Source organism: Squalius cephalus (assembly GCF_949319135.1).
Source record: "Squalius cephalus genome assembly, chromosome: 17".
Taxonomy (NCBI): Eukaryota; Metazoa; Chordata; class Actinopteri; order Cypriniformes; family Leuciscidae; genus Squalius; species Squalius cephalus.
The window spans coordinates 16,192,394-16,210,259 of NC_137138.1; the positions used below are offsets into that span (position 1 = coordinate 16,192,394).

Here is a 17,866-nt window from a genome sequence, read left to right on the forward strand (position 1 = left end):
TGTTCAGTCCAATTTAATAAAAATCATTAAACCTGTAACATGGACACAAATCATACTGCTTTAGACAGGCTTTGAGTGTTTTGAATAAAATCGTCTCATGCAAACTAAGTACAACAGTCCATTTAAAAAAGGGCCGCTGCATGGGAATTTCAAGTGCTGGATAGTTTGACAGTTTCTCTCAGACTGAATTATTTGGTTTAATCTAGCAGTGTTCCATGTAAATAAAACATTTTAGTAATAACACAATTCCCTTTATTCATAACAATGAAAAGATTAGTATGAATATTTTGGGCTGTGACCCAGGATTAAAAGGCATGGTGGACTAAATCACAATGACAAAAGGTTTATTGCTATTAACAGTATTTTTGTTAAAACTTTTTTTTTTTTTAGAAAAGTTCACAGGGCAGAAGTGCAAGTTCTTAGTGACCCAATTATATTTAGTTCCATTTTAATACATGATCTTCAGAATCTTTATGGATTTATTTGGAATTCGGGATCTCAACTCTCCTGATCTTCATAGTCACTGATTTGATTTTGACAAGCGTGCCATTTTTGGTCCAGGTGTCCCAGTGGATATGTGACTGGGTGGATAGGTCTTGGTCCAGTGGTGAGCCATTCAAATTGGCCTTGCCACACTGGTTAAACCACCATCCAGTGTTGTTCTGGTTCTCACTGCAGCTCTCAACAGCTTTATCAGCAAACGTGCAGAATGGAGAACAACCGTCGTTGTCAACGTCAGAGGTACTGAAAGGGGCCGTATCTTGATTCTGCTCTTGGTCATACCCTCGAAAAGCATCACCTTCAGAGAGAGAGAGAGAAAGAGAAAAACATTACATATTTAATCCTTGAGCTGTGTTGAAAATACTTTACCCAATTTGCAGTTCCCGGTCAAAAATGGGGACTTTTAAATTGCTTGTAAATCTCTCATTATGATGTATTATCAATGATTAAATATTTTTGTTTTATTTAACACATTTTTGGACCTGATTGATTATAGGCCTCATTGATTTGAGCTTGAAACAATAGTTTAAGAGTAAAGAACCTTCTGTGGAATTGAAAAGTTCCATGGATGTTAAATGTTCTTCACCATCAATGCCAATAAAAAATAGCTTTTATTTTTAGGTCAACTAATATAGACAGGAAACAAACACAGAAAACAGGAACACACACTGTAAAAAAAAATATTTTCATGATTTGTAATAACTTTTTCTTTTGTCAAATCAACTTAGATAATTCATGTGGCTCAGATAACATAATATTTTGAGTTTCTGTTGATTAAACCAATCTTTTAAACAAATTTTTTATTTCAACCAGGGTACGGTTTTAAGTTAAACCAACAACAATTTTTATACTGTGTGTTTAACTCCACTTTTAGACATACACTCATGATCTTCCCTAAGCACTTCCCCTGGTGGAATCCCTGCTGCCATTTTGAAGTACATTTAACTTCATCAAGCGGATGAGGGAAGTTAATTTGGACAGACACTCAACCCCTAGATTTTGACCAAGGGAGTGGGTCTACTCATATGTACACTTCAGACAGATCCATAGACCCCAATGCAACAAGATTGTGACGTCACAACAACAACTAGTGCTTGCACTTAATTTACCCACAAGGGCTTAGGGCTTTCCATTTAAACCGGTTGCAAGGGTTCCACTTGTGCAACGTAAGCAATGACGTACATCCGAGTGAACAAGACGGAGGGAAGGGCATAAAATTTCTCTCTTCTGCTGAACACAAAAGAACATATAATATATATCTTTTTTTTCGTACTAGTGGGGCCCATCAACTATTTGGTTACAGACGTTCTCCAAAATATCTTCTTTCGTGTTCAGCAAGGGAAAGAAATTCATACAGATTTGGAACAACTTGAGGCTGAGCAAATGATGACAGAACTTTCTTTTTTGGGAGAACTATCCCTTTAAACGCAGCCATAGGACTAAGCTTAAATAATTTTAAAAAAAGAAACATTTACCTGACATCTACGATCATTCTGTTCCAAAAAGGAATACAAAACCCTGTCTTATTGAAAGAAAACAAGTTGATAAAGAGATTGAATCCAATGTATGGCAATAATAGCATAACGAGAGATTTATAAGCATTTTTTTTTTTTTTTTTTACCAGGAACACCACAAGTGTAACAGTTGAAAAAAAGCTTTACTCAGTCTCAGCCCTAATAATATTTGCAATTGGCTGACCTGCACAACCAGCATATCTGCCAAGGTGTATTGCAAAGAATTTAGTTTCATCTTCGAGCCAGAAATTGTCGTATGAAGCATAGGCCGTGGAATCATCTTGCGAGACCAGGGACACGTGCAGCTGGAAACGTGTGTTCCACTGACTCACAATATTGAAGATCTTCCTCAAACCCAACCAGTGTTCACCTTCAGAGACATATATATATATAAAGTCAATGCCTGTTAATTCATTTATTGATTTACAAATGAACTGACTTATGTACCTGGTAAGTGTCCAAATCCATCCAAGTACTGTGACCACATTCGTTTAAAGTCAGTGAGACCATCGGTCCGTCTCTGTATTACTGTCCATCCCCCTTCCATGTAATCCATCTCACAGAACACCTGCTGGCCAGTTTAAGACACTTAATTCATCACATGTAAACATAAAACCATATTTGATTTGCTTTCTGATTAAAATAACTGTGGTTGGAAAATTTTAAACAAAACTAAAAGGAGGTACTTTCCTCAAATGGAACATCTGTGTTTTCTGGCTGAATTATATAAATTCCACTAGGGATTTTTGGAGACACGACACCTAGCGTCTCTTTGATATCACTGCAGTCTTTCCCTGTGGAATGAAAATAAATTTACCATGAGGATGTGTAAATGATAAATATTTTGCAGAAAGTTTGACAGCATGTTAATCATCTTACCGTGGGACTCCATGGGCTTCACGGAAAATATGTCACTGTTGCTTCTCTGCACTTCTGAACTGAGCGTGTTAACTTTGGCCATAAGCTCTATTATCTTAAAAAAAAACAGAGCAATATGTTTAAGAATGCAGAAGAGGATTTTGCGGTTTGGAATTTTTAGAATACCTGGCTTGAGAGAAATTCCAAAGCCTTCTGCTGTTCATCGATGAGATCTCTGATCAGCTTCCTAGTGTTTCTTGTATATGACACCATGGTATGCTGGAGGTTACCTAAGATACACAAACTGCATAAAACTCTGTGCCTCAATGAGTTGTGAAGTAAAACGGTGAATAGAAAGTGAGATATCAAAGGGCTTACAAAGTAGGATTAAATGTAAAGAGCGTGAAATATATCACACTGTATGCAGAAAAAAAAGGAAACCTACTGCACAAGGAATGTTTTTCATCACGCATTAGTTTTGCAGTCATTTCACATGGCATAGTGCACTTGTCTTTGCCCGCGTCTCTGTGATAATATTCTTTTTGACCTTGAAGAGAGGCGTTCTCAGACCCCTCGGTTAATATAACAGGTTCATTGCGATGAGTACCGCTGGTATTCTGTTAAGACAAACAAAATATACCACACATTATTATATTGACAAAATGAGTCCATGAAATATTAATATTACATATAATTAATAATATTACATATTCATGAAAGATGAGCATCATACAAAATATTAATTTGCAGAACTAATAATTTGTAAAATTTTTGTTAAAATATTTAGAATTATTATTTTTATGATTACATGAAATTGAAGTATCTACAGTTATGTAAGTACCATATGATGTTTTAACAATGTTCATTCATTTTATTATAATAAGACTGAAATACTTCACATTCTAGCAAATATTACAGGTATCCCATTTAATGACAAGGTAAATAAAACTTTAAGATTTAAGGATAACATTCTACATTAATTACAGCTGACAGAAAGGAAAGGTTTCCAACACTCACCACAGCTGATGATGCAAGAAGATTCAGAAATAAAGTAATCCAGATCATTTTGGTCTTTGTGGCAGTCCCACATGTGAAAATGTGAAGATGCGCACCTTCCAGTGAGACAGTTGTCTCCAGTGTTGTCCTGTGCATGGGCTGGACTGCCTCTTTACTTCAGACACACACAAAAAAAGAAGAAAAAAAAGAAAGAAAGAAAACCTCACAAAAAAGACGAACCGCTGGTCTCACTTCAACAAAAAGTATCCGGACTCCAGACCAATTCTGTTTCATTTGTAAAGCACTGTTGCTTTATTGCACTTTGACAACATCCTGCATTGACTATGAAAACCAGATGGTGAAATGTGAAACGTTGTTTCTGCTGAGGGAATCAGCAGGACCCAGAGTAGCATACGCAAATGCATTCCTTCCAGAAACACTGTGAGATCCTGGACATGACAGAATGAAAACACGCTGTATTGCCTTCAAAACACTTGGATTGGCAAAATATGTTTTTCCTTATACTGGGGCATTTGTTGCATCTTCCAAGCTAATTTGTACTGTGACTCCTGAAGATCAACTGGAATGGATGTCACTAACAAACTCAAGACAAAGGGTTTGATCCCATCAATTTAATACCATAAACTGACATAATTGCACATGGGATTTTCACTGTAGGTTACTCTTGGCATGCAGACATTCTTGGTCATGGTCAGAAGGGTTTCAATGTCCTGGCCCTTCAAGGAACACATCTGTTGGGGATTAGACAGTTCTGTTGAGTATGCAGGGCCGTTTGAAGGAATTTGGGGGCCCCAAGCAAAATGGACATGGAGCACCCCCCCCCCCCCATATTTTTTTTTCTTTTTTATTTAACATTATAAAATAATGTTTATAGATTGGTTACAAAGTATTTGTTAAGTAAAAAGACTGTTTGCTAACAGTTATATGACAATTAACTAAAGATTAAATGACTAACAATTTACCATCTATTAATGATGGTTATTATAAAGTGTTACCGAAAAGATATGTTAGCATTTCCATGCTAACATAGCTTTAAAAACATCCAAGCTAATGTTTGATGCACGGAATTTATTGTGTGGTTTTCCTAACCCCCATTTTGTAAATAGGCAGGTAGCTAACATAAATATATTTTTGCTAGCCTAGCTACCTGCTGGAAAATTACACCAATTGTACAAGACAAGTAGAGCTATTTTATCCAGTGTAATTTATCACTTACCACTATCTTGTTTTACCTTTCTCTTCTTTCTTTTCTGGCTTCCTGAAGCATAATTCCGCTTCATGATGACTGCCGAGGAGGTTTTGTATTTTGCAGGTGTTGCACCAAAAACTGTGACCCATCAGATTCTGTGACCCAAGAGGGCGCTGCTGCACATCAAAATATGTGACCTCACTATAACTGCCTAATAAACTAGATGTACCGCATCGCGGTACAAAATATGACCGCCGCTCAGGCCTGCACTGGCTTTCCACAAAAATAAATGACGTGGAGTAATTTGGCTGTATTGCGTGTTTATGTATATACCTAAAAAAAGTAGTAGTATGTGCATGTGTGTGTGTGTGTGTGTGTATGTGTGTGTGTTTGTGTATGTGTGTGTCTGTGTGTGTGTGTGTGTGTGTGTGTGTGTGTGTGTCTGTGCGTGTATGTATGTGTGCGTACATGTGTGCGTGTGTGTGTTTGTGTGTGTGTGTCTGTGCATGTGGATTTGTATGTGTGTGTATGGGTGTGTGTCTGTGCGTGTGGATGTCAGTGTGTATGCATGCTTGCATTTGTTTGTATTCCTGCATGTGTGTGTGTGACAGTATCATCCTAAACCAGCAACACTTCGCTCAACAGCATCATCTACAGGCCGATGAGTGTACAGTCACTAAATGTGCACATAAATGAATTTATTTTATACCCCCCCATGGATGAAATTCTACGAAACTTAGCAGAGGATACCCCCAGAGGATGTCAAGTTAATCATACACATGAAATATGGTGCAGTTCTGAACATCTCCACTGAAGATAGGGGCGATTAAAGCAGAATAATATTGCATTTTCATTTTTTATGGGAGGGGCGCAAATCACAAATGAGTGATTATGGGCTAGGTTGATGTGGGCCCTTAAGAGCAACATACCATAAAAATTTCTTCATCCTCGGTGCCACGGTTCAGGTAGTTATTTAGGAAAAACTGCATTTTTTTGGTTTTGGGGGGGCCCAGCGCGGGGGGGGAGTGGCCCCCGGGGACCAAACGAAATTTTTCCGTAGAAGTCTAGTGGGGCTACATGCCCACCAAATTTCATGTTCCCCGGTGCTTCGGTGTCCCTGGTATCGTTGACGAAAAATTTACGGGGGCCCCAGCGCGGGGGGGGGGGGGAGTGGCCCCCGGGGACCAAACGAAATTTTTCCGTAAAAGTCTAGTAGACCAACATACCATAAAAATTTCTTCATCCTCTGTGCCTCGGTTCAGGTAGTTATTTAGGAAAAACTGAATTTTTTGGGGTTTGGGGGGGCCCAGCGCGGGGGGGGAGTGGCCCCCGGGGACCAAACGAAAGTTTTCCGTAGAAGTGTAGTGGGGCTACATGCCCACCAAATTTCATGTTCCCCGGTGCTTCGGTGTCCCTGGTATCGTTGACGAAAAATTTACGGGGGCCCCAGCGCGCGGGGGGAGTGGCCCCCGGGGACCAAACGAAATATTTCCGTAAAAGTCTAGTAGACCAACATACCATAAAAATGTCTTCATCCTCGGTGCCACGGTTCAGGTAGTTATTTAGGAAAAACTGCATTTTTTTGGTTTTGGGGGGGCCCAGCGCAGGGGGGGGGAGTGGCCCCCGGGGATCAAACGAAATTTTTCCGTAGAAGTCTAGTGGGGCTACATGCCCACCAAATTTCATGTTCCCCGGTGCTTCGGTGTCCCTGGTATCGTTGACGAAAAATTTACAGGGGCCCCAGCGCGGGGGGGGGGGGGGGGGGAGTGGCCCCCGGGGACCAAACGAAATTTTTCCGTAAAAGTCTAGTAGACCAACATACCATAAAAATGTCTTCATCCTCGGTGCCACGGTTCAGGTAGTTATTTAGGAAAAACTGCATTTTTTTGGGTTTGGGGGGGCCCAGCGCGGGGGGGGAGTGGCCCCCGGGGACCAAACGAAAGTTTTCCGTAGAAGTGTAGTGGGGCTACATGCCCACCAAATTTCATGTTCCCCGGTGCTTCGGTGTCCCTGGTATCGTTGACGAAAAATTTACGGGGGCCCCAGCGCGGGGGGGGAGTGGCCCCCGGGGACCAAACGAAATTTTTCCGTAAAAGTCTAGTAGACCAACATACCATAAAAATGTCTTCATCCTCGGTGCCACGGTTCAGGTAGTTATTTAGGAAAAACTGCATTTTTTGGGGTTTGGGGGGGCCCAGCGCGGGGGGGGAGTGGCCCCCGGGGACCAAACGAAATTTTTCCGTAAAAGTCTAGTAGACCAACATACCATAAAAATTTCTTCATCCTCGGTGCCACGGTTCAGGTAGTTATTTAGGAAAAACTGCATTTTTTTGGGTTTGGGGGGGCCCAGCGCGGGGGGGGAGTGGCCCCCGGGGACCAAACGAAATTTTTCCGTAGAAGTGTAGTGGGGCTACATGCCCACCAAATTTCATGTTCCCCGGTGCTTCGGTGTCCCTGGTATCGTTGACGAAAAATTTACGGGGGCCCCAGCGCGGGGGGGGGAGTGGCCCCCGGGGACCAAACGAAATTTTTCCGTAAAAGTCTAGTAGACCAACATACCATAAAAATGTCTTCATCCTCGGTGCCACGGTTCAGGTAGTTATTTAGGAAAAACTGCATTTTTTTGGGTTTGGGGGGGCCCAGCGCGGGGGGGGAGTGGCCCCCGGGGACCAAACGAAATTTTTCCTTAGAAGTCTAGTGGGGCTACATGCCCACCAAATTTCATGTTCCCCGGTGCTTCGGTGTCCCTGGTATCGTTGACGAAAAATTTACGGGGGCCCCAGCGCGGGGGGGGAAGTGGCCCCCGGGGACCAAACGAAATTTTTCCGTAAAAGTCTAGTAGACCAACATACCATAAAAATTTCTTCATCCTCGGTGCCACGGTTCAGGTAGTTATTTAGGAAAAACTGCATTTTTTTGGTTTTGGGGGGGCCCAGCGCAGGGGGGGGGAGTGGCCCCCGGGGACCAAACGAAATTTTTCCTTAGAAGTCTAGTGGGGCTACATGCCCACCAAATTTCATGTTCCCCGGTGCTTCGGTGTCCCTGGTATCGTTGACGAAAAATTTACGGGGGCCCCAGCGCGGGGGGGGGGAGTGGCCCCCGGGGACCAAACAAAATTTTTCCGTAAAAGTCTAGTAGACCAACATACCATAAAAATTTCTTCATCCTCGGTGCCACGGTTCAGGTAGTTATTTAGGAAAAACTGCATTTTTTTGGGTTTGGGGGGGCCTAGCGCGGGGGGGGAGTGGCCCCCGGGGACCAAACGAAATTTTTCCTTAGAAGTCTAGTGGGGCTACATGCCCACCAAATTTCATGTTCCCCGGTGCTTCGGTGTCCCTGGTATCGTTGACGAAAAATTCAGTAAGGTGACGGGAAAAAAAAAAAAAAAAAACTTTGACAATCCCTATATGACCGCTTTCGCTAGCTACGCTAGCGGCGGTCATAATGAGTCAAACTTCAAAATACTGTTTTAGGGTTGATATAGCATTCCTTCAGACTAATATAGACACATGTTTAATTATTTAGAGACATCACAGACCCAGTACCACATAGGTCACAATATATGATAGGTCACAAAATATGATAGACAGCTGTCAAAATGTGTGACCTCACTGTAACTGCCTAATAAATGAGTCAAACTTCAAAATACTGTTTTAGGGTTGATATAGCATCCATTCAGACTAATATAGACACGTTTTATTAATTAGAGTCATCACAGACTCAGTACCACATAGGTCACAATATATGATCACAATATATGATAGGCAGCTATCAAAATGTGTGACCTCATAAGATGTGCAGCAGCGCCCTCTTGGGTCACAGAATCTGATGGGTCACAGTTTTTGGTGCAACACTAACACCGGCAGCAGAGATCACGTGGTTGGCTGGCTGCTGTCAGCGACTACTGAGAGGGGCCCCCTTGAGGGGGATCCCGATAACAGTGTCATTGCACTTTACTGCATTGACTATCAAAGGGGCGCTCACACAGTTTGTCGTTGCATTTTATTCTTAAAGGGTTAGTTCACCCAAAAATGAAAATTCTGTCAGTAATTACTCACCCTCATGTTGTTCCAACCCCGTAAGACCTTCGTTCATCTTCGGAACACAAATTAAGATATTTTTGATTAAATCTGAGAGCTGGATCACTCCTCCATAGGCTGCTAGGTGACCGAAACTTGCTGGCCCAGAAAAGTTATTAAAGAGATCGTTAATATAGTTGTTACAGTGGTTCAATCTTAAGTATATCAAGCGACGAGAATACTTTTTGTGCGCAAAAACAAACAAAAATAACGACTTTATTCCACTATTCACTTCCTTCTCTCTGGGCCTCTAGTTGGTTCACGTAGTGTTTTTGCGTAGCACGTCTGTGTTACACATCACCACGTAGGCTCACAATTGGCCGATGCTGGTCATGTGTGTGATGCGTGTTGACGTGCAACACAGACGCGCTGCGCAAAAACACTACGAGGCCCAGAGAGAAGGAAATTAATAGTGGAATAAAGTCGTTATTTTTGTTTGTTTTTGCGCACAAAAAGTATTCTCGTCGCTTGATATACTTAAGATTAAACCACTGTAGTCACTTGGACTATATTAACAATCTCTTTAATAACTTTTCTGGGCCAGCAAGTTTCGGTCACCTAGCAGCCTATGGAGGAGTGATCCAGCTCTCAGATTTAATCAAAAATATCTTAATTTGTGTTCCGAAGATGAATTGGAACAACATGAGGGTAAGTAATTACTGACAAAATTTTCATTTTTGGGTGAACTAACCCTTTAACCAGTCGTTGTCTTGGGGCCCCAGGCCAGCTCGGGGCCCCAAGCAATTGCTTGGTTTCCTTGCCTTGTCGCGACGGGCCTGTGAGTATGCAATATACTAGGCTACTGTATGACTAAAAGCTTTATGCTGCCTGACGCCTGTGGCTGAAAGTCAATTAGAATAGGTTTAGCTGTGTATTGCATAGAAAGAAAGATTATCATTAAAACCAGTGTTTATGTTCATGTTGAATATATTTATAATAAATAACAAAAGAAGATACTGGGGCTAGTCACACTTTTTACTGAATATTTCTCAGTGAATATTTCTCAGGATGTGTTTATTAGACCTATTAAAAGGCAAAGTCTACTAAACTAAACTACTTTTTTTGTATTGCTGAGACCAAGAGCATGAACACAGTGAGATCATGCAGAACAAATAATCAGAAACGTAGCTAAATAAATAAAGGGTCGTGAATAAAGAGGAGTTTTAATTAACATTAACATTTTCACATGAGAAGCAAAGCAAATTGTTAGCTTAACGTTCATATAACGTTAGCTTTCTTATTAGTAGACTTGTAGTCAAGACCGCCTAAACCGAGACCAAGACACTACCAAGACCAGAGGGTATCGAGACCAAGACAAGACCAAGACCAAGACCAAGACAGACCAAGTCAAGACCAAGACCAAGTCGAGACCAAAACCGAGACCAAGTCGAGACCGGAGGAAAAAAAAACAGACTAGTGTTGAAGCTAAGCAACAACTTGTATGAATTCAAGAACAGCAGCATACTAGGGTTCAGCCGCAGTTTAGGCTACATTCAATACATATTAGACGGTATTACTTCAACTACACAGGCAGAACAATACAGAGACAGACCATGTCATGTGTGTGACTGTGAGCTCACTGTAAATGACTGTCTAAAGAATGAGAAATATGTAACCAATTGAAATTATACTTAATTTGTAGATGAAATTGTAACATCAAATTAAAGATACACAATTATAAACTTGGATTAGGCCTAATGTTTAGTCAACACAACGGAGATATGCAGATGATATTTAAAAGACCATTTATTTAGTCTAACACCATCTTAACTTAAATACAATACTGTAATCAAACAACACACACACACACACACACACACACACACACACACACACACAGATATCAAAGACACAAATTCATCTAAGCAAATGCCTGCCTATCTCTGCCGATTTCGGAGTCTCCAAATTAATCCATTCTGCAACTTTTAAATACATATTTACATTTTTAAAAACGAAATTATAGGCTTAAGTGCAGGATCCGAAAGTTGGTCGTTTTGTCGCTATGGTTACACACACACACACACACACACACACCGTTGGCGGTGCGCTCAGTCATCTGTCAGTTGTGCAGTTACCCAAAATCTCCTGAATGAAGTTAAAACCCATCATGTCACTGATATGTGTTTTTTAAATCAAGTGATCAAAGTGCTCGTTGCCGCTGCGATCAGTGGCGTGGATAAAGTGTTTTCTCGTGGCTCGCGCACACGCAGCACTGTCTTGACCCGGACGCGCGCTTCAATCCGTTCCGTTGCGGATAATAATGTTGCATTATCGAACGTTGTGTCGTCGTGGATATTTTAGTATTGTATTGCTAAATCCCCCGACCACTATGTCGGTCTGAGACAGCGAGACCTAGACAAGACCGAGAGGTCCGAGACCAAGACAAGACCAAGACCAAAGACCGTCAAGGCCGTGACAAGACCGAGACCACGTAAAAGTGGTCTCGAGACATACATCACTACTTATTAGCAGGTGACGTTCAAGTATATTTCGTTTTTTTTTTAATAGAGAAGACAAGTTTACGGTTTGACGGTTTTCATTTGTGTAGGAAAATAATAAAATAATGAATAAGACATTTTACGACATCTGAATGGAAAAATACTGTTGAGACGTCTGGCAAAACTTGTCTATTTCTCCTTTTTCCCCTCCTTCAGTAGTCGTATGAACTAGACGTTTTAGTCGTCACGGTAACCCGTGGACAACAAACAGCATGGCGGAAGAGAAACTTTCATTCGAACAAGCGTTCACCTTTAATCTGCTTTCCACCAAAAAGTTTACGTTTCAGCAAGATCCTAAGATATCAATACTCCTGATGAAATGGTAAGAATATGCTCTGTAGGTACAATTTCACTGAATTCACTGACAATCATGTGTTACCGGTGAGGAACAAAAGGCACATCGTTCAATGAATAGTTTTCAAAATGGTTGACGTGCTGAAAAGAAAAAAAATATGCATAAACGTCTAACTTTACATCCATAAAACACCTGCTTCTAAATAGAAATGTGCAGATTAGTATTGAACTGAAACTCATGACTCGTGGTGCTGTGTAGGCTACATTTAAAACATGGAGCAGAACATTTCTCTCCAACAAATCACAAATAAATAAGAGCTGAGCATTAGGCTAAATAAAAATGCCATGGAAAATCAAACAACAAAGCAACATTATAAAACAATAAAATGCAAAGATATAAATAGATACATTAAATACCTCAAATTAAATCAGCTCTTCGAATTACATCAGATAGCTTACAAAATGCAACATCCCTGGAGCAAATGGAGATATCTCACAAAACATCTATTTTACATCTGCAGCTTACTATTATACTATACTGTACTATAAGAGCTGCGTATTTAGATTTAAATAACGATAGTCATCATGAAAAGACACCCTTTTGAATTCTGTGGTTTTACATATCAGGACATAGCGGGCCTAATAAAAAATAATCTGGTCCTTGGCAGGTCACACCCTCATGTCGTTCCAAACCTTTCATTCATCTTTGAAATACAAATTAAGATATTTTTAATGAAATCTGAGAGATTTCTGTCCCTCCATTGACCATCTATAAAACTACCACTTTGACGCTTCAAAAAGTTTATAAAGAGATCGTAAAACGAATCCATATGAATTGAGCAGCTTAGTCCAAATTTACTGAAGAGACTCAATCATGGTAAAGAAGAGTGGGCCAATATTCCTCCACAATAATGATGTGAGAGACTTATAAAGTCATATAGAAAATGATTACTTCTAAGTTCTTGGGCTGTAACGATACGCAATGTAAAACCGAAATTGCGATACTCAGAGCCCCGAACCTGTGTCGCGGTGTGAGAAGGTAGAATCGCGACACACCCCTTCCAACTCCCAGAGTTATCCTTCCCGTCCAGATCTAATGCTACCACAACTTCAAATTACTATTAGTATTACTAATATTTTTTACTAGAAGGCTATTATTTGAAGTTAACATTATAAAATACGTAGACCTACACCACAAAACAGTATAAAGTATTTAAAATTGGGCAATTCCAGCATTATGGACGTGACATTTGCAGTCAAAACTTGAAATATAGGGTGAATACTGGTAAAGTGGGACACTTTCTGATAATTTACCTTCTGCATAATGTTTTATTATGATCCAAATGTCTTAGCCCCTCATATAATACTATTCTAAATAGCTTAAGTGCTCTACTCTACTATACAGAATAAAAAAGAAAGAAACATTAAACACAGGATGGATGACTCTTCCTCAAACACATGGACCCCAAACAACATTTTTCCAGGCGCTACTGTCAAACTGGGACACCTTTATTGGCAAACTGGGACACTTCAAACACATTAAATTGTTATTCAAATGTAGGCCCAATGAATTAAATACACAATAACAATATAAACAACAACAACAAAAATAATAAAAATCACTTTTTTTAAGGAGGGGTGCAGGTACAGCAGATTCTTTCCACCCCTCCCTCCCTCGCCTGTCCACAATATTTTGTATTGGGTTTAGTTTATTTCATATAAATTAAAAAAAATAGAAATCTTCATAAACATTTCTTCTTATAGGCTAATTTTATTCCACACAGGCTAAGTTTCATTTCGTTTTGTTGAAAAGTTTTTTGCAAATATTGCAAATGTCCCAGCCATCCAAGCTTGTACCCTCCATCTTTCTTTCTTTTTTTTTTTTTTTTTGGAATTGGCATTGTTTTTTAAAATCAGAAATATCTAGCTAGCTAACTAAATTTATGAGGGGCATACAAAAAGGGAACTCAATTCCCCCATTAGAATGACTTAAATGGCTGTCCCAGTTTGCCAGTAATACCCTGTCCCAGTTTAACAATACGCTATTGGCAAACTGGGACAGTGTCAAAATCACATAAAAAACAAAAAAAAGATTCATATGAATGTGATTTTTACAAATTCTGATTCACCATTACATCCTATAACAAAATATATAACAAATGATCCATGAGTGTTTTAATTTTTATAATCTTAACATTATTCACCTCAGAATGCTATGTCATTTTACTTTTCCATCACGGTTCACTGCAAGGTTGTTGAATATTGTGTGCCACACCCCCGGAAGTGATGTCATAGCCACAGAATCTATATTTTTTTATCACATACTTGCTTATGATGAGCTCAGTGTTGATTTTTAGTAATGGAATCATTTACATGTAAAGATAGAAATTAAGAAGCTTAACTGTCCCACTTTACCCATTGTCCCACTTTGCCAGTATTCACCCTAAATTCTCAGAAAATGCATTTAATACCAATATATTGAAACTTCTGTTTATATATCCATACTACCTTGATAAAGGAGTCCAGACAATAAGTAAGTATAAGTAATTTTTTTAATTTTTAGTAATTCTGTGAATTACACTGCGCAAACCAAAAGTAATAGGCTACTACCCACTGGATGAAGAAGGGTCGGCTCTCCACAGAACATAATATATTTATTTTATTTTTCTTGTTCGCATTTATGAGGAAAAAACAATGTTACGGACGTGTCAGTTCCCGGTTACGGACGTGACCGCTCTGAAAGCGGCACTAAAAGACTGCTTTAAAACTTTCACAGAGACAGGGGCGTAGTTTGTGGGGGGGTTAGGGGGGAGATAACCCCCCCAATATTTAAATCTATGCATTACAACCCCCCCAATATTTATACCATGATCACATGAAAAATATGCAGAATAATTTTTCAACCCCCCCAATGTTCAAACCAAATCTACGCCCTTGCACAGAGACCTCAAACAGAAAGCACAAAGCCTTTCTTTAAAGTGAATTTCGTTTTGTATTAATTGTATGTTAATTTTAATCAATGTTTCATCAACCAATTACCTGGATTTAATAAATAAGGAGTAGCCTAAATATAGCAGACAATAGATAATCACGACACAGAGGCGCCGGCGCGTGAACTGGAGCTCGTCTCATAAATGAACCGAAACTTAGCATACTTGCCTCACAGACCTGAGAAATATATCTATTGTCTACAGAAAGCTTGAAATCTCTACTTTTAAACAGAACAATTAAAAACAAAACAAAACTATGCAGTCCATATGAAATGTGCATTTCTCTCTGGCGCTCTCACTACTGCGAAGATCGCGAGTCAGCATCGTCAACTTCATCTTTGCAGCCGACACAGAAAACACTTGTTTATTAATAAACAATTAAAATGTCTCCTTTCTATATTTTACATATTCATAATCATTAGCCTACTTTTGCCGGTTCTTTTTGACAGCTTTTAGGTGCTTTATTGGCAGTGCCACCCACATGTTACATGAATGTTATAGCTTTGGCTATTTATTTATTTTACTTAGGTATTAATATATTAATATTCCAAAATCAACCCCCATAAAATCTGGTGACAAACCCAAGTATGTAGCTGTAAAGTTTTTTGCATTTGACCTTTTTGCGTGTCAGACGGCGGGTTTTTATGAACATGTCACTAGATATTTCTAGGTAGTTTCCCGTCGAGAAGTTCCATGGTTTACTAAACTTATATGGTACTGAAGATTAAAAAGTTTAGTGTATTTTAAGAAATCATTAAAAATAATTTAATACTCTTCTTTTAGAATATATCTTTTGGGAAATGCAATAATGCAGTACAATTACAAATTACAAAAATTACAGTAAAAATTACATAATTAATTTGACTATATTCTCTATCAAATATTGGTGAATCACCGATTCTAAAAGAAGAATTTTAGTCCACTTGAGCTGTGCAATATTTTCTATCTTTAAAAATGATGTTTCCATTTGCCTTTTAGGTCCATGTTGGGTCGAATTACCACACAGGCCTTCAATTTTGACCAATTTTTCCAGCCTTATAGGAGCAATGACTTTGCCTGGGTAAATATTCACACAATAATTTCATCTTTCAATGTCACAGCAACTTTATAGTGTATGCTAATATATATAAGTTTGTTTTATAGAATTTCTTTCAAGATCCCTGCGTGAAGAACAATTTAAAGATACTTGATTCCTCTGGACCATGGTCACTGCTGGGTATGTTAATATCAAATGATAAGGCATATTGCTATTGTATTACATTCACAATGTTTTATATGATCTCCTTTCATATAGGCTGATAATGGCTTTAGTTTTTACCCATTCACAGGTAGAGACATCACACATGTAAATGTTGAAGTTGTTCCATGCACAAAAGTGTCAGTGGACATATTCGATCCAATTTACTCAAATGGAATTTTGCGTCCTTCCGGCCACATTGTCAAATGTTACCATGAAATATACCCTGACTTTGATGAGTTACGGATGGTATGGATTATTTTATGGTGCTCTCAAACAGCTGAATTTTATATCTAAATGTTTGTTTGAACTTTGATCTCTGTTGTTTGACATGCTTTCTGACAGCTTTTGCTTGAAGAAGACTCTGACAATTATCATATAATCAGTCCAAGTAGTCGGAAGGAGTTTTTGTTCAGACTGTTCAAGCATATGGTCTTAGGGGGTGAACTTTGCCAATATGAGGATGTCATTGATCCTTACACTGAGACAGCAAAAATGATGTACAAAGACTTGGTCAGGTGAGAATTTTATGTTGCATTCTTCTTATATTTCACATTCACATTAATGTGGGACCAAAAAAAGTAGACTTGAATACACAGTAATGTGACAAATATTTAAAGGGGTATATATATATATATAGGCCTATATATATGTGTAAACACCTGATTCATGTGTTTTTCACAGCGTTCAGAAGGGTCCAGATTCAAAAGAGATCAGTGTGGTCACAACAATCTTGAAAGTTTCTGCTCATGTATGTACACTTAACTTACTTCTTGTGCATCATTATCCTTAACGGTGCACTTAGTATTTTTTCTTTATTAATGTTGACATTGCTATTTTTGTTTATTAGGATCACGGTGGACTATGCTACCCATCTGCAAGAGAAAATGAGCAGACATTTGCTTACCTCTGTATTGATCCATTTAAAAGACATGTGTATGTTCTATACCATTCATTTGGTACAGGGGACTTTTCAGGAAACTAAGTGCCCTCGATCTAGGTCTACATAAAAATACTGTGATATTATTTTTTAGGAAATACACATTTTCCATCTATAACCCTTATTTTATTAGTGGTGTAAGAACATTTATTAAATGAATAGATCAACCTAAATGAACATTTTATCACTCATAAATTTATGCATTTATTAACTCATAACATAACTCTCATATTGTTCCAAGAACAAGAATATAGTTTAGCATTTCTGTAAAGAAATTTTAGGTTTGAAACATGGGAAGTGTTGAATTTATTTCAAGTGATTATTTCATAAAGGCTGCCTTTTATGTGATATATTAAAAATCCTCTTTTCTTTATACGTTAATTGTATATTTAACTCTGAGTAATGGTGGTGCCCCCACTCTACATGATTCATTTACACTGGAATTTCCTTATAACTTACTGACAAATGTGTATTGATTATCACCATGCGGTTGTAGAGGTTTCAGTCATAATGCAACCTTATGACCTGTAATTAGCTTTAAGTTTGTTGTGATCTCTACACTGTGACATTATAAGTCCTTGTTCCTGTCCTTAATGTATGTTTTTATAATAGTTTTAATAATAAAACTCATCAACGCCATCTCATTTCTTATTAGGGAGATGAGAGGGTCTGATCGATATTTTAGATTACACTAAAAACTTAATTGTAATTTAATTCATTAAAATTATGTTTTTTTTTTTTTTTACCAT

At 38.8% G+C, this 17,866-nt stretch overlaps 2 protein-coding genes across 3 annotated transcripts; one reads left to right on the forward strand and one right to left on the reverse strand.

Annotated features, from left to right (window-relative positions):
- Positions 1–327: 327 nt before the first annotated feature.
- On the reverse strand, positions 328–5,252 carry angptl5 (angiopoietin-like 5). Of its 2 annotated transcripts, none has more exons than XM_079898436.1 (9): positions 5,107–5,252; positions 3,891–4,621; positions 3,319–3,490; positions 3,060–3,163; positions 2,895–2,988; positions 2,705–2,809; positions 2,463–2,582; positions 2,200–2,385; positions 328–799 (listed from the first exon to the last, which is right to left on the reverse strand). In XM_079898436.1, exons 2-9 carry the CDS (start codon positions 4,023–4,025, stop codon positions 480–482), a joined length of 1,236 nt encoding a protein of 411 aa, XP_079754562.1. In that variant the 5' UTR covers positions 4,026–4,621; positions 5,107–5,252; the 3' UTR covers positions 328–479. The 2 variants fall into 2 exon arrangements, with proteins under 2 accessions (XP_079754562.1, XP_079754561.1); XM_079898435.1 differs by having other exon boundaries at positions 3,891–4,044; positions 5,123–5,251.
- A 6,148-nt stretch (positions 5,253–11,400) lies between these two features.
- cfap300 (cilia and flagella associated protein 300) lies at positions 11,401–17,755 on the forward strand. Its single transcript, XM_079898443.1, has 8 exons — positions 11,401–11,630; positions 11,813–11,978; positions 15,919–16,000; positions 16,084–16,156; positions 16,269–16,426; positions 16,523–16,695; positions 16,862–16,928; positions 17,028–17,755. The coding sequence occupies exons 2-8, from the start codon at positions 11,869–11,871 to the stop codon at positions 17,160–17,162; spliced, it is 798 nt and encodes a 265-aa protein (XP_079754569.1). The 5' UTR covers positions 11,401–11,630; positions 11,813–11,868; the 3' UTR covers positions 17,163–17,755.
- Positions 17,756–17,866: the final 111 nt, after the last annotated feature.

Bases quoted from the DNA above. Each gene is read 5' to 3' on its own strand.
- angptl5 (XM_079898435.1), bottom strand. From the start codon at position 5,157: ATGCTTCAGGAAGCCAGAAAAGAAAGAAGAGAAAG. The intron at 2,810-2,894 runs GTAAGATGATTA...TTCATTCCACAG, and splicing joins GAAGCCCATGGAGTCCCACG to GGAAAGACTGCAGTGATATC. The intron at 2,583-2,704 runs AAAGTACCTCCT...CTGGCCAGCAGG, and splicing joins CACAGATGTTCCATTTGAGG to TGTTCTGTGAGATGGATTAC.
- cfap300 (XM_079898443.1), top strand. From the start codon at position 11,869: ATGGCGGAAGAGAAACTTTCATTCGAACAAGCGTTCACCTTTAATCTG. The intron at 11,979-15,918 runs GTAAGAATATGC...TTTGCCTTTTAG, and splicing joins TCAATACTCCTGATGAAATG to GTCCATGTTGGGTCGAATTA. The intron at 16,427-16,522 runs GTATGGATTATT...GCTTTCTGACAG, and splicing joins ACTTTGATGAGTTACGGATG to CTTTTGCTTGAAGAAGACTC.